Source organism: Malania oleifera, chromosome 7 (genome assembly GCF_029873635.1).
Source record: "Malania oleifera isolate guangnan ecotype guangnan chromosome 7, ASM2987363v1, whole genome shotgun sequence".
Taxonomy (NCBI): Eukaryota; Viridiplantae; Streptophyta; class Magnoliopsida; order Santalales; family Ximeniaceae; genus Malania; species Malania oleifera.
The window spans coordinates 95,900,731-95,918,343 of NC_080423.1; the positions used below are offsets into that span (position 1 = coordinate 95,900,731).

General features: G+C 32.6%; 1 protein-coding gene across 3 annotated transcripts in view; it reads left to right on the forward strand.

Annotated features, from left to right (window-relative positions):
- Positions 1–10,063: 10,063 nt before the first annotated feature.
- The window catches only part of LOC131159234 (dual specificity protein kinase YAK1 homolog), a 32,533-nt gene continuing 24,983 nt past the window's right edge, over positions 10,064–17,613 (forward strand). The window contains exon 1 of one of the 3 annotated variants that reach the window (XM_058113974.1): positions 10,064–10,774. In XM_058113974.1, coding sequence (XP_057969957.1) covers positions 10,565–10,774 — 210 coding nt within the window. In that variant the 5' untranslated portion in view covers positions 10,064–10,564. The remainder of the gene's footprint in view (positions 10,775–17,613) is intronic. The other 2 variants (XM_058113972.1, XM_058113973.1) reach the window with 2 other exon arrangements.

A 17,613-nucleotide genomic window follows, 5' to 3' on the forward strand; every position in this document is an offset into this window, starting at 1 on the left:
ACAAAATACATACATACACACATACGACACTTATTTGGTTTACGGAAAATCATATCGTTTACAAATTCAATAATACAGTTTATGCAAATATGAATTACGGTCACCTCAATAATACAGTTTTAACCAAACCAACAGTTTTCCAAACAAACAAGAGATGATACCCGAAATCCCTAATATTCCCAAAAACTGTAACCCGAAAATCCTGTGTTTTTATCCTATAGATTTCCCCAAATAAGTAGCCAAAACGTACATACGATCGTAGCCTACATGCTTACCGATCCTGATTTCGAAAATGAACTGATATAAACAGAATCCCCTTACCTTAACCCGAATTCCAATTACAAACTCTACGGTCCTCAAAACTACGAACCGAGACTCCAAAACCTACAAACCACAGTACAAAACATGCTTACAATCCATACTACTATACATATATAGAATCAGAAATGAAAATCGAGCCTTACCTCGATTTTGGCCCGAAACCCGAAATCCTTCGAAACGAGATTCCGATCTAGTAGAAACGTAGAGAATCCTTCACTGATCCTCGTAGTAACTTTGGATTAGTGAATCCGGTGACAAACGGTGAAGGAATCAAAGAGAGAGAGAGAGAGAGCTTCAAAATCCTAGAGAGAGAGAGAAACCAAACTTAGGAGCTAAGCAACCCCCAAAATATCCTTTTATAGACCTTTGACCCAAGGGGCTTCGTTGACGAAAAGGTGTCTTCGTCGATGAAAAATCCAACATTTCATCGAGCAATCGGAGGCCCCATCGACAAACTCTAATATTTCCCATTTTCTACCTCTCGGCTTTCCTTCGTCGTCGAACTTCTGAATTTCGTCGACAAAAATCCTACTACCTTCATCGACAAAGCCTGCAAAACTTCCATTTTACCCTTCTTTTACAAAAATCAACTCCACATACAACGATTCGGGTTCTTACAATAGTCGTTAATGGGGCGCTAGGATCTGACAGTGGGAGATGAAGCACGCACGAATTCCTTACGTGGCATCATCTGGAGCGTAGACAGGGATCTCTGATCGAACAACCACAAAGTAGCCACACAGTTTTCTGATCAAATGGGCAAGAGTATGCCACGTGTTTGAATCTCATGGCCTCGAGCCTGGGCATACAAAAGCCAAAAAAAAAATACCATTTCGTTCATTTTTGCCCTCCCCCTATCTCTCGAAGCTCTCTTTTCCTCTTTTCTCTCCTCCCTCATTCTCTTTCCTCGCTTCTCTGCAAAACCATTGAACAGAAACCCTAGGGTCTCTGCAGCTCTCCCATGATGCTCTCTCTTTATCTCTTCTATTGTTCGAACACATAGAAACCCTTAGGGTTTCTTCGTCTTCTTGATCTTTCTTAACCCCTCTCCTCTCTTCTCTCTATTTACCCTTCTCTTCTATGAGCAGGAACTCTAAGGTTCCTCTACAATCCACCCCACTCTTCTCTATCAACCTCTTACTCTGAAACCCTAGAACCTCAGTCAACAATAGCCCAAAAACCTACCCCCTTCTCTACAACTTTAGACCCTGAGACCCCAACTTGCCTTCACTTTTTTCTTCCTCTTCTTCTCTCTTTCAATCACTTTCTCTCAATTCTTCAACAAAACTCACTAACACCTCAACTTCTGGGCTCTGTTGTTCACCACAAGCCTGGAGTTCCCAACCTAAACACCTGAAGCTGCTCTTAGAGAGGAGGTATAGTTCGAGGCTCGAGGTTGAGACACTAGTAACTGATCATGATTAGTTAAGTCCTACTCCTCCCTCTGAAATATTTTTATTTTTCCTTTCTTCTTCTCTGTGAACTGAGAACTTAGTTTCTTTCATGATAGTGCACAGTAAGCACCCGAAGGGTGTCTCGGAAGAACATATCAATCCTCAAATCAAGGGATGGATCCCTTCAGATGCCCCCCACATATGAGTTTTTCTTTTTCCTTCCTTTTATTTTTGATTCCTTGCTTTCTATTTGGGGTATGATTTGTTACTAAATGTGAATCAAAAATACTGGTTGTTTCTAATGGTATTGGGTTGATTGTGTGATTTGTGAATACAGCTGGTTAGGGTTTTAGATTGGGGTTAGGTTTCAGGATCAGTGGTGAAAACGAATCAACTCGTCTTCACCTAGTGAGCGAGTGAGGGTTGACTCACATAGGTCAACCCAAGGTGAATTGTGGACTAGGCTACATTTGTGGCCTGGCACGTGGGGTTTGGTTATTTTAGTTTTAAAAGTTAAAATGAGCCTCAGGTTAAAGAGTTTTAATGGGCTTGTTTTTAAAAAAACTTTTAATGGGCTTCAGGTGAATTCCAAGTTGGGCTAGTTTTGAATCTTTAAAAATTGAGGCCCAAGGTTGAAGATTTTTAACGCGGGCTTTGGGTTGAAATCTATAAAAAAAAAAATGGGCTACGGGTGATTTCACAAATGGGTTGGGCTTAAATTTTTTAAAAATTTATGTATCGACACTATTCAACCTAACTCTTGTACCAATTGTTAACACCGGAAGAGTTCATATGTGTGTTTGATATACATGTGTGAGCACTAACTTGACCCAAAAGCTTAAGTCTATTGAGTCTTGGATCCAACCATGTATATAAACACTCATCATCCACTCACTTTTTTCCAATGTGAAAGAAACTCACAAATGGAATTCTCAACATAAACCATTTGTACTTCTTTTAGAATAATTTTTCATTTTAAATACTATTTATTTTCTATTATTATTTTCTTTATTTTAAATATTATTTAAAACAAAATTTAATTCTAATATGATTAAAATTTGAGAAAATCAAATGTTAATAATGTGTAAAATCAAATTTATGTTCGTTAATTTGCATATTTTTATTTTTATTTTTTCTCTTTTTCATTAACAACCAGATATGAAAAAGTAGCTTTCGTATTTATTTTTTTATTTTCCTAACATTTTTCAAGTTTCAAATGAAGCTTAAAGGTTAAGTTCGTTGCTTACATAATCATTATTTTTGAATTATTAATTTTACTACCATTATCTGACCAAGATAAGTTCATAGTCAAAGATCAATTTACAAATATTAAAGAACTCTAATGCCATTTTATGGCTTGGGTATTTAGAATTTGAAAATTTAAATAAAATGTAATAAAAATTGTGTTGAATTTATCCAAGTGTAATACTTAAAATTTGCGGAGGCAAATGCAACCCAAAATTAGGCTTGGTACATTACAATAGTCCTACTAAAATAGAAAGTGTGGGACCTAAATGTAATATTTGAAAGATTAATGGCCTTTTAGAAATTATAAAATCTTTGAAAGTAAACTACAAATTAGTAAATAAAAATACAAACACACAAACAACATTCATCCTTCTTAATATGTTACTAAAAAAACTACTTGTGATTCGCAACTGGATAATAAAAAAGAAAAAAATAAAATATATAAAATAAGTTAAAAAAAATACAATCTTACTATTAGTAAAGATGTATAAAAAAAGCACATTTGGAGTAGATAATTTTGTTAAACAATACCTTTAAAATACATATAAGATAAAAAATATATAAGTATATTTTTTTTGTATGTTTTTAGTAAGATTGATTGTTAATTAAATCATAACAAAAACAGACCAACCTAACTTCCTCGATCAGTGGAGAACGTGGAAAATACAAAATTGTAACAATATATCATTTTAGTATGGAACTAAACGTTACATTGAAACGCATAGAATACAAATAATAGTTAAGTATAACTTTTTTGTATGTTTTTAATGTGATTAATTGCTAATTAAATCACTTGAAAAGTACATCAGCTTAGTTTTCTTGATCAACCAATAATTTAAACAATGTGAATGAATTATTTAAAGATGTAATCAAATCTATTAATCAAAGGAAAAAAATTTCACCATCGGTTGCTAAAAATGATTCCTAAAAGGAAGCCAACAATAGGACTCCCTTTTTCTACTGGAGGTCCAACTATCATGCATGAAAAAAAAAAAAAAACAGATGAAAAGAACATAGAGAAGAAAAGAGGGAGAAGAAGATGGGTCATAACACAAATAATATTTAGGTACGACTTTTTGATGTATTTTTAGTAAGATTAATTGTCATATATATGTATTTCGATAATTTGTTTTGATAATAATATAATAATTTAACATATTATATTATTTGTTCAACATAATTGACAAATATTGATAAATTCATGTGAATAATATAATATGTATGCAGTATGTAAAACTTTAAAAAATATTATGGACATATTTATAGGATTAAATTTATTTGTGGCGGATCAATTTAAATGTAAAATTATAAAATATAGATATAAATCATAAGAATATTGAATGAGGATTTAAAATATATAATTTGAGTAAAATTTAAATATTTTATTTTATAACATATGGAAAGCTGAACACTCATTAAATTAAATGCTTTTATGTATTTATATATAAATATATATATATATATATTTGTGTATAATTGTAAATTTTCCATATTAGAAATTTTTGGTGGAAGGTAAGTGAGAAAAAAATCACTTATACTAATTTTAATGTATATAATATATGTAAACAGAAATATAACATAGTATATATATATATATATATATATATATATATATATATATATAATATTGAATATTTTAAAAATATTTGCAATCATTTATGCTAATTTTGATGCAGTATGCAAATAGAAATGTAAAACGATATATATACTTTTATATTTTTGAAATAAAAGTAAATAATGAAAAAAAGTAAAAAATAATTTTATACTTTTAGTATATGTAAATATAAGCAAATAATGAAAAAAAGTAAAAAAAAAAAACTAATAATTTGAATTAATTTTATAATACCAAAGTATTGAACAAGAAAGTGATAGAAAGTGAATGAGTTGAGATTATTTTTCAAAAAATTACTTAGTGAAATTCATCAATGTTGGAATGTTTAAATTTTGAGAGAAAATATTTTTTAATTTTTTTTTGAAATCAATACTGAGAGAGGAATTTAGTGAGCCTATAAGGGACCAAAGAAAAAAATAGTTATAAAATAAAATTTAAAACTATTAAAAAATTAGTGGAGCCTACATGGGCCCCGCTGAAAGAAAAATGAAGGGAAAAGGCACAAGAAGGGTCAATAAAATGTGGGGCCCGCATTTGCTAGAAAGATTTTTTTTTGTTTCAAAAATAGTGAGACCCACTTAGGGCCACTTCTAATGTAAAAGACAGATGCAAAAAAATAAACTCAGCGTCACATATCAGTATTGAATTGAAACTCTAGATGTAGAAATCATATATATCATTGAGCTTTTCACCAATTATAAGATATTTTAGAGTCTTAAATTTTTTATATTGAAAATATTTAAAATTTATTTACTTGTGTTGAAGATTTTGTAGTAACAATATTTAATATGATTTTGTACTATCTACTTAAAATTTTAAAGCATATGTAATTGTCTTCACTAAAAAAAAAAATGTCTTGACTCAACCCCTATGGTTAAGGTTTTTTTTTTATAAATAATTTGCAAAATGTGCAGTTTAAAATTATAATACAAGAATTTAATAACTTACAAAAGAATATAAAATATATGTGTATGAGCAATTGTTCAAGAATTATTTATCAAATCTATGTGATTGTAGATAATATTTCTGTCATGGGTGCAAAAGTAGTATACAAAATTATGTATAATATATAGCGATTTTATAATTTTTGTGTTCAGTGTAACTAGGGGCGTGCAATCGGTCGATTCGACCAATTCGGCCAAGCAACCGAATTACCTGAATTTTTTCGGTTTACCCTCCATTATAACTGACCCGACCAAATTACACTCCTTAATCGAACTGCACCCGATCGAACTAAATTTTTGGTTAATTCGGTTAACCGAATCAAATTACAATTAATTATGGAAAATATGATTGTATAATTTGTATGCTTTCAAATTTCAACTTAATAATTTATATTTAATTATTAATTATTTACATAATCAATTAATTACATAATTTGGAAATTTTATGGATTTAGGGAATTGTGGGAACAGTTAATTATATAATTTATATTTAATTATTAATTAATTACATAATTCGGTTAAATCGATTAATCGAAAGTCACTTTCTCCATAACCGAACCGAAAATCGAATAACTGAATTTACCAAATTATAAAACCGAACCGAATCAAATTAAAAATTAACCGAACCGGACCGACTAAATTTGATCGGTTAATTTGGTTAAAACCAAATTATGCTAACCCCTAAGTGTAGCCACCATAAATTACCATAATATAATATGATGATGGCATACAAATATAGTCATGTCTCACCTATATACTATATAGATAATCCATTCATCATACATTTAATCAATTAATATGAATAATTAACCCAGTTATGTTAATAAATTACATTGATCTTCATCGAGACTCGTAAAAAAGATAGACCTCAGACATTCAAAAAAAAAATAATAATATATATATATCTTTAGTCATTTAAGGAATAATTTGGTATTATTTTTATCTATTATTTTATTTTCTTTGCATTGTAATGGATAAATTGATGAAAACTACATAATTGTTTGCACTTTGAGCTCTTAGCATCTATTACTAGTTTTTAACAATTGTAACGGCAAGAAATGACAACCATATTTTACTTGCCATCGCAACTTGTTGCCATAATAGAATTCACATTTCAAATTAAACCAATGTGCAGACAATTTTTTATAGACATATGATTAAACTAAATTGTCATATTCATTCAAAATATAAATAAAGGAAGTCTCAAATTTTATTTTAAGTTTGAAAAATAAGAAAAAAAAATCATTCAAAAGTACTTTCAACAATTTTTTTACATTCATATACAATAGGATTACACATGGAGTTCTTAAGAGTTGACTCTTAAAATTACTATTAGAAACTAATTCCTGTTGCTAATAAATAATAGCTTTAATCTAATTTTCATTTTAAATTATTCTAATCAAAACCTAATTGGTTTTGGCTTTAAATCTATTTCTAAAGTTGAGTTTTGAAGCTTTAATAGAGATATCCTTAAATTGTTTTGTACTTGATTATGAAAATTCTTATGATGCACAAAAGCTGTGTCCACATCCAGACTTTACCCTGATCAGCGAGACCTGGGGGTGGAGGACACTGATCTGTAGGTTTGGTGCCGCACTAGGGGGTCTGAAGGACTCGTTGGTGACTGGAACTCCTATGTAATCAAAAATAAAAAAATTCTTATGATAATTCAATAATGATATGTTTTGATTCGTAACTAAAAAGATGTTGCTAATTTCATGTTTAATTTTGTTTCAAGTTTTTAATTTTTTTTTCCAATTACTGCTTTCATAAATTTTTACAACATTATAAACTATTAGCATTTATGTTCCTCATTAGGCGGTTATCATTTATGCACTGAAATCAATCCATGTGTTAAAATTAGTATTGATGCTTTGAGGTTTTCTTTTTGTACTTTTAAGTTAACATCAAACTCAATAAGATTTTTTAGAGAATAACAATCTAGTAGTGCTTAATGCACCTTTTACTAGACACATGAGGTCAATAAGTCATTTCATTTTGCAAATATTTCATCAAACAGTATATGATGTATTCATCATTGTATGTGAATCATTGTTATGTTTCATTGCCTTGTGAATAAACCTTCACAAAACTAAGTGAAATCATCGTTTGTGATAGAAAATACACTAATTACAAAGCAAAGACTACTTTATAATTTGCATATCATATTAATCGAAAGTCTCCTTCCTTTATACTGAGTAATTATATGTCAACTCTATTTAAACTTTTCCTTTTATTAAAGGTTTGGGACCAAAGGATATAACATTTCCCCAAACCTGAACTAAGACTAGGATTTTAGGGAATCTCAAGATTAAAATTATGTAACATTTCCCTGATCTTACTCGTATCTTTGCAAATTTGGAAAATTATGTTACATTTAGCCCTATTTTGTTCCCTATTTATACCACCATGACATCATTAAAAAAAATGCCATATATTCACACTCAATCTTTCAAAAGCTAATGATGTTATCTTTATCGGGTATTAATTTGGTCATTAAGACAAATATATCATAATTTTGAAGGAATCAGTTAAAAAAGGTATATCATAATTTTGAAGGAATCAGTTAAAAAAGGGATGTAAGTATCTTTATATTATATTTAAATATTGTGGGAACTAGTTGAGGTTATTTTTTTCAGTATCTTTATATTATATTTTAAGTATTGTGGGAATTAGTTGGGGTTATTTTTTTCAAAGTTACAAAAAGTTCGACTCATTAAAAACCTTTTGGGAGGTGTAAGTTGGGCCACACTCATTAACCCATGTTGTTTATTGACACAACCCAACACCAATAGTGGCCAAGAGTACATAGGTCCAATAGGTATAAATACCTAAAGCTCAACTAAATAAAAGGGAGCTAAGAGTAACACATCAAATGATTATATAGGCCACAACAACTGAATTAAGCTTATACTCCGCTTAACTAAAATGCCAGTATCCATTTCCACATCGTCAGTCTTCTCTCTTCAGTACCCATTTGAGTTGTTGTTTGTTACATAGGCAACCTAATTAAGTAATAATGCATAAGAGAACCCTAATATAATGATTGTACTCAACACATAAAACCAAGAAGGTGCCTGCATCACCAACATCCTCTCCACTTCAAGTCAGGATATATATCATTGCATGATTAGATACTGGTAGAAAATACATGATGTTACAAAAGAAATTTGAATAACAAATCCAACGAGCTTTGATTATTTTTGACAATCTCATTAGTAATCATAATGGACCTTGACCTCATACACGAATGTCAATCTAATCGAGGATAGATATGCTAATTATTACCCAATTTCTTAACACTTTTGATTTTTCCATGCTTAAGAATTGGGGAAGTTTCCTTAAGAAGACATTTAGTTTGCCCTCTCTTTCAATATCCATGAGGAACTAATACCTATAATATCTTATTTTTACAGTTATTTGGATATAACATCTTATGTGGTGAGTATCCTAATATTTATAAGAATAAAATATTCACGAAACTTGAGCATTTCATTTCCATACTCATTAAGGGTCTGTTTGGATTAAGGATTTTACTTGTGAAATGGAAAGAAAAGGAAAGGAAAATAAGGCGGAAACTCATTTCCCTTTTTATTTTTATTCTCTAATAAATATTAACAAAAATGAAAGCTAATTCTAATACGACTAAAAATTAGGAAAAAATTAGATATTAATGATGTCTAAAATCAAAATTTTAACCATAAATTTGGTATATTTTTTTTTTTTCTCACTTTACTTGATGATAACCAAGTATGAAAATATGATTTTTTGGATATTTTCCTTTTCCGTCTCTAATATTTTATCGGTCCAAACCAAAGCGGAGTATAAAAGTAAGTTTTATAGGAATCGAATCTCATTCTCATTGAAACCCTACTCTTGGGACAAAATTCTCTTCATTATTTTAGCTAGGTACATATTACACTTCGATATTATACTTAAAATAATAGTTATTAATAAAACAAAAAAATAATATTATTATCGTGTTATAATGACTAATTTAGAGACCGTATCATTTTCAATTATTTTGATTAATTGAATTAATCAAGCATTGAAATTTCAAAATTTATAATTCAAGAAAATTTGAAGACATGAATGAATTTAATTTAGTAAATAAAAATATTCTTAAAAATGAAATTTTTTGAGAATGTCATTTTATGGAAGTACCTTTTAAGTATTTTGAAGGGATGGCATGTCAGAAATTGTTGTAAGCAGGGCAATAAAATTCATACCATAATAGGAAGTTCACTGTGCATGCCAAACCCATGGGCCCTTGCCGACCAACGCCTGGGACAGGTGTCAAGGCCGCGGCAGCGAGTAGCTAGGGCGCCCAGCTTCGCGCGAGTGAAACTCGACTCCTAAGGCCGCAGTGAGCGGTCAGGGGAAGCCAAACCATGGGTGAAGATAACGACGAGGCCGAAACAGATGGCATAAATTAGTAAATAATATAATTAAATCAAATATAAATAATAAATAATAAATGAAAAAAAAATAAAAAATAAAAACGGAGCTTTTCTTTCACTGCGGTTTTCCCCACTCCAAAAACAAAAAATCAAATATTAATTAATATCTACAGAGACTCCATATTGGAGGAAGAAGGAAAAACGGTGTCTCGCTCTCTCTCTCTCACCTCTCTCTTTCTTTCTCCTCCTCTGCCCCCAAAATCCCGTCCACCTTCATTCGGCTTTTTGATGATCGCTTGACGGTATGAGGGTTCGATCGATCTGGGAGCGGTTCTTTTCTTTCAATCTATTGTTGTTGGCGGACTGAGTGGGTTTTGTCGGTTGTCGGCGTGCTTCGTGTTTGGAAAGAAGGCTCCTTCCGTCGGAAATCCGTTGTTGGTCGGAGGGTTTGGTTGGTTTTGAATTGGGTATTTTGGATTTGATGGATCTAGGGGGTCAAACGGCGTTGTGATTGTGGAAAAGGGTTGGGTGAATGAGGATGGGATTGGAATCGTCTGGAGAATCAGGCCGTTTGAGCAATTGCGGATTCGCTGAATGAATCTTTCGATTGGATTGGGTTGGTTTGGGACTGATTAGAGCCGGGTCATGGGTGATGAGCTTGCTTCTGCTAATGATGGCGACTCGCAACAGCAGCCGCCCTCGGAGCCGGCCCCTCTAGGTGCGGCTTCGCCGTCTCCGTTGCCGTCGTTGGTGAAGTTGCGATGGTCTCCGAGCCAGCTCGTCTTCCGCCCCTACTCTATGCCTGCCGAAACTGCAAACAAGTCCCAGGCTTTGCGCGTTGTCGTGAGAAAACCCGTCAGTGTTCTGTTCGTCTCTCTTGCAAATTTCAATGTTTAATCGAATTGCTCTATTCTGTGTACTTTTTTCAGTGGAAGACGTGCTTTAGGACTTTCAAGATTTCATTTTTGCCCAATCTTTGCCCCCTCTCTGTTTTTATCTTAGCTTTTCTTCTACACTTCTTTTATGTATTTCGCTTAATGAATTTCCTTCTTACCAAAAAGAAAAAAGATTTCATCTTTTATACTATGAGGAGAAGAGACAGAAACTTATGAAAGTTTAGAAATGGGGAATTGAAAAGTTCAGAAATTTTGGTATAGTCTTAATACCAATTAAACTAAATTAAGACACAGCTACCAAGCTTCTCTGATATCCTATATAAGTATAAATCCACCTTGCACCAGAATGTGTGTTATGTCGATGCCTAGAATGTATTGATCATAAACTTGTCGGTCGCTATTCTGGTTCTGGAGTACAGTGATGCATGAAATTGTGAGCTAAACATTTTATAAAAGATAACTTGAGAATTTTAGCGGCAGCTACTCATTGTGTTTCCCATCTTAGTAACAGTGCCAGAGTAGGGTGTGGCATTTGTAATCCAAAAAAGTCTCCTTAAATCAAAAAAGAGTTTCCGAAAATTAAATGATTTCTTATTCCTCAATCAAAACTTCTAAATTCCACTTCTTCATCACCTCCTTAGGTCCCTTATTTATTTATTTTTTATTAAACCTAAAACTTTCCCATATAACTTTTTAAGTTTTACTACTAGGCTATTATTGGCTTCTTATGAGGGGGAGCCTTGGCTCAATGATAATGGTGTTATATTCTAAAGTTGGAGGTTCAAACTTCAAATCATAAAAATAGTCTCTCAAAACTTAGAGTGGGAGTGTAAGAGTGTGTAAATCATCCCCCCCTACCCCAACCCCGCCCCCAACCTCAAATGGCATGCAGACTTGTGCACCTAAATGTATTTTTTTATTTTGTTTTTTTTTTTATTATATGCTTTGGCATTTCAAATATTGCTCCAATGGACATTTAATTAGAAATTATTATATTTGAAGTCAGCTATCCATCCGTATGAGAATATTTCCTGAAATAGCACATTAACAATTAGCCTTAGGGCACTGTTTGATGAACTTTTTAGTTAATGAGTTGGAGATAGAGGAGGGTGAAAGATTAGGGTAATGGAAGAGTTTACTTGCTTCTAATGAATTTGTGTTTGGAGGAGGATGGGATGAGACCTATAATTAAAGAGTTGGAATGGTGCCTTTTGCTATTAAGGTTGGAATATTGTTATATTTTTGTTGATAAACACAATTGGTTGGAAAGTCTTTTGAGGAGAATGCTGTGAGATAGCCAATTTTTGTGACGGAGACATTTGAGGCTTGTGCACCGTCGGTAATGATTTTACTCTTGCCTTCTCCCAGCATTGTTTGGATATTATTAGAGATACATTGGTTGTGCATTAGGTGTTCAATGTGAGCAGGGTAATTGGGTTGGGTATGAATTTGTCTCTTTGTTATTTTGTTCCTTAGAAGTTATCCGGAGCTTTCTATTAAAATTGACGATTTAAGACCTATTAGTTTGGTTAGTAGCGGGGATGTATTTTAGTTGTGTCCAGCTGGCACAGTGAGATATCAGAATTTGACTCGACTCCAAAATTCTAAGCTCCAGACTTAACTTGAACTTGGTTGATCTTATAATTGTTGAAGTTGAATGTGGCTTGATGTGAGTTCTTAAAACTCAAGACGAAGCGTGCTTTGTTTATACAATAATTTTAAATATATGCATGAAATATAGGTCACTTACATAATGTAAAAATTCTTAAATAGAAAAAAACTCGATTAAGCTCCATTAAGCTTGCGAGCAGTAGTACAAAATTTGGACTCAACTCATTAAGTTACTTGAGATACTTGTTCTCAACTTAAAATTGAATAAAGTTGAGTTGAGTCGAGCTATGCATTGAGTTGAGCTATGCATTGAATTGACCTTGGGTAGCTTTTGAGTTGGCTTAGTCACTTACACCCTATTTAGAGTGTATAATATCTTAGTTAAGGTTGTGTCGAACGTGTTTTGAGGGTGTTGGCGGTTACTGATTCTTGTTCCCAAAGTGCTTTTGTGATTTTATTTAAGGGTGACAAGTTTGAAATGCTGTGTTTGTGGCTAATGAAGTGGTAGATGATGCTTGGAAGAGAGGAAAGCTGTTATTCTTAAATGGAATGAACTCATATGCTGGATTCCTTGTTGAGGTTATGGAGAGGAAGTGTTTTTCTATAGGATGGAGTAATTAGATTGGTGGTTGTTGGTCTTATGTATTGTGCCAAGTCATTGTTAAAGGGGCTCCAAGAACTTAGTTTTGAGATCATAGAGGGATGAGGCAAGCTGAAATTTAGTCTTTTGGGTTTTTTTTTTAAATTTTATTTTATAGTTGTGGATTTTCTGAGTAGGATATGTTGTCTAGTGGTGTTTGGGGGGACTATGGTTAGAGTGATAGGAATACACATACACATTGGAGGATATTAGTGCATCTTATAGCTACCAAGAAACTCAAACGCTTTAGTGAACCTCAAATTGGTATGAGGGTGCATTTGTTTCAGTGGCTAAGGTTTCTGGAATGTACTAAATAGTATTGGAATGTATTAATTTTGATAGTTATCCAGTCCTATGTTTGGATTGTCATCTATAGAGGACATGCTAATGATTCAAAATTACCTTAATGGAAAGAAAACAAAGCAAAAAAAAGAAAAGAAAAGAAGCAAAGGCCATGCTAGTCCTTTTCTTTGCCTTTGTTGGCAGGGAGGGGGGAGATCAGCCGACCTTATACCATGTAAATAGTTTTAAGACTCTACCTCTTGGCTTGTCATATCCCACCCCTTTGTTGAACTGAACATATCTTAGCCTAGCCAAGTCATCAAAACAAATGCGCCTTAAATCTTTTGAAATTTTAATTCAATCCAAAAAGGATATATTATTATTGATAAAAGTGGAGAATTGTTGCATGATAAAGCAATAATACTTTATTGAGCAATTAAAAAAATGCATGTGGGATTTTAAGATAGGACTACGTTTTCTGGAGTAGAGATGGCTTAGCATTACGGAGATGTCATTTTTTGGAGTTTTGTGGGGTATTTGGTTTGAAAGAAATGCATTTGTGCTAATGGGGAAAAGTATAGCTTGTTTTTTGGGGTTTTATAATTAATGTGCCTTTCTAGAAGTTCATTTGTTATTTCATCTTTCTTAGGGGTTTGTGTAATTTATATATAGGCTTTCTTATATGTAGGGTTTGGAAGCTGTGTTGGAGTTACTTTTGTGAACTTGAATTAATTGAATGTGTGTTTATCTCCCCCCCCCCCCCCCCAAAAAAAAAAAAAATTTGTGCACATTGTTTCTTATTTAATGAAATATCTCATGTTTTTATGAATTTTTAGGGTGATTTTTACTTTACTCCACCAAAGAAAATCTATTGTAAATTTAGAAACACCTCAACTTTGTATATAAGTGTCATTACTCATTTTCATATAATCACCCGCCTACCCTCCTATGCGTATCATTCCATTTTGGAGCATTTGATCCCATTCCCGTTCCCCTTATAGTCTATCTCCTTATGGCATCAGGTTATTAAAAGCAAGTATGGAATTCATAGGGGTGGGTGTGATACTAGGGGGAGAGGCATTCTCACCCACGTGAGTCCCTTGAAGCTTGTTTCCCAGGTATCTTGTCTTCTTTTTCCCCTCATTTTTCTTAAAGTGGGGGTAATGGAGCTCAAGTCCATTTATGGGAGGATATTTGGCTTGGTGAGATTTCATTGGAAACGTTGGTGCTACATTTGTTTAGACTTTCTTCCAATCCTACGTCACCAATTTAGCTTTCTGCTTTCCTAAGGGGGGCCTTTGTTTCTTGAGATTTCCACTTCTTAGGGGTTTCAATGAAAAGAGTGGTTGATGAGCTCACTTGCTTACTAGGTGTTTTGGATTCTTATATTCCTGCTGCAAGGGGGAATTCTAGGCTTTGGATTGGAGACTCTTTAGGGTCCTATTCAAAGTCCTTTTTCACTACAACAATAACATAGCAAGGTTTAAGTCATGTTATGTGGGTTCGGATATATGAATCCTTTTCTGCCAATTCACGCTATTGAGGGCATTGCCCTCGCCTAAATAAAAGCTATTAAATCCTTCCGCACTACCTCATTTCAAGTTATTTTAGGTCTACTCCTTCATATTCTAGTACCAAGTACAATGACTAGCTCGCTTCTCCTCACTGGTGCACTAGTTGGCCTACGTTTCAAATGCCTAAATCACCTAAGCTGCCCTTCCTTTATCTTATCTTCTATCGGTGTTATGGCTAACTTATTGCGAATATGTTCATTTCTTAATTTTTTCTTTAATGTTATACCATTGATCTACCTTAGCATACGTATTTCAACCACTTTTACTTTTTGAAAGTGTTGTTTCTTAGTTGCTCAACATTTTGATCCATAAAGCATGACTGGACTTATAGCTGTCCTATAGAAATTTCCTTTTAATTTTAATGGTATTCTTCTATCGCATGACATAGCCATTACACTCCTCCATTTTACCAAATCTGCTTTAACTCCATCCTTTTCAATTTCTCCCTTTGTTTGCATTATAAATCCAAGATATCAAAATCTATTAGCGCTGTTGAGTTCTTGATTATCAAGTTTAATCTTGTCTTCAAAATTCCTCACATGGCTGAAATTACATTTCATATATTCTGTTTTTTTCTACTTATTACCTCTAGATGTAGTGTTGTTATCCAAAGTTCCATTTTTTATTCTATTTCCCTCTTACTTTCATTAATCAAAACATTATCATCTGTAAACATCATACACCATGGGATCTCATTTAGGATATTCCTAGTAAGTTCATCAATTGCTGAAGCAAACAGAAAGGGGTTTTCTTTATGGACAAAGTTGTGTGGAAAGCAAACGTTCCTTTAAATATTCAAACTTTCCTTTTGATTTTGGTTCTCAACAAGATTAAAAAGATCTTACTTAGTAATAAAAACTTGTAATCTCTTCAACAATTAAACAAGCATCTCTAACCTCCCCCGCTCTTGATTCAAATGCCCTAATCATATTGCGCATCATCTTCCCATTAGCCAACATATAGAAAAATTAGGGGCCGTTTGGTATCATTGTCAAGAATTTTGAAAATGAAAACAAGAAATGAAAACTAAAACCAGGAAAAAAAAAATAGAAACTAGCAACATGTTTGGTTAATATTTTTAAAACTAAAAAAATTAAAACTTGATTAAACAAATGCATATTTCTGTCCTTGAATCAAATAACAATTAAAAAATATGATTAACATAAAGTACAAAATAATACAAATGAAAATACTATAATAAAAATAAACTTATTATAATTATTTTATCAATTATTGTATTTCAAAATTCACTTTACAAGAACAATCATATTGTGCATGAGAATTGAAAAATTGTAAAAATAATTTGTGAAATGGATTTTATTATTTTCTAATTTTTTCCTGAAATTTTATAGAAAATTTTATTTTAATTATATTTTAAATTCATATGATCATTTAATTTTAATTTTAATTAAAAATTAAGTACAAAATGAATGATGTAATCCAAAAAAAAGTTAATTTTGGATATTAAAATATTCAAGGGATAGGTTGCCAAACTAATTGAAAACCATAGAATCTTTTCTGTTTTTTCATAAATAGCTGAAAACTGACAACCGAAACAGAAAATTAGCAACGTAAACAAGCACGTTTCATAATTTGTTTCTTCATGGTATAAAAATGATACCAACAAACCCTTAGCATTACAAGTGCTCTCCCTAACACATTTAAATTTAATCTTTTGCCCTCAACTCCCTTATTGCCTTAAAAATCACATCCTCCAATTCATTCTTCAGCAAAAGACATTTAGGGGGCTTTACTAAGCCTCCCTATTTCTTCATTTTTATCCAAAGAATCAAGGTCTCACAAAGTGCAAGCCTTGTTAACCCAAATATTCTCAAAACTTCTAAATTCCACTTCTTCAACACCTTTTTCAGTCACTTAAATATTTTTCATTAACCTAAAACCTTACAAAACATTGCTTCTTAATTTTTACTATTAGACTATTATCTTCTTTTAAGGGAGCCTTGGCTCAATGATAATTGTATTATATCCTCTGAAAGTCAGAGGTTCAAATCATGAAAATAGTCTTTTCTAGAATAAAAATAAGTGTAAGATTGTGTACATCTTGCCCTTGCTAGACTCCCTGAGCACTGGTGCTGCGTAGCCTGGTATTTTGTTCTAACTGACCTAAATATATTTTTATCTTTTAAACATGGATCAGCATTTCAAGTACTGCTTCCTCGGACAATCATCATATTTGATGTCGGCTACTCGGCTGCCCATAGTTTGAATACTGGCTACCAGCAGGCTTGACTTGCCTATCCCCTCGTGAGCGGCGGAGTATCAATTGAAGCAGTTGACTACTCCAGGACCGCACTCTGAATGTCGGCCTCAAGTTCCTCAGCTAGGCAACTACTAATCCTTCTTCGCTTCCTTCTCGCTTTTGGTTTGCTTCGAGGGTTGGTTAGGAGAAAGGGTGGTGAGTGAATTCCTTTTATCTGCATTTGCCCTTATCACTCTCTAACCCAAAGGTGAATATAATGATATTTCTTAAAATAGCACATTAACAAGTGGCCTTAGGGCACTTCTTGGTGAACTTTTTAATTAATGAGTTGGAGATAGAGGAGGGTAAAAATATTAGTGTTTTGGTTTCATAATGGAAGAGTTTACTTGCTGCCAAATGAATTTATGTCTTGAGAAGGATGGGCTATGACCTATAACTAAAGAGTCAGAATGGCCATTTTAAGGTTGGAA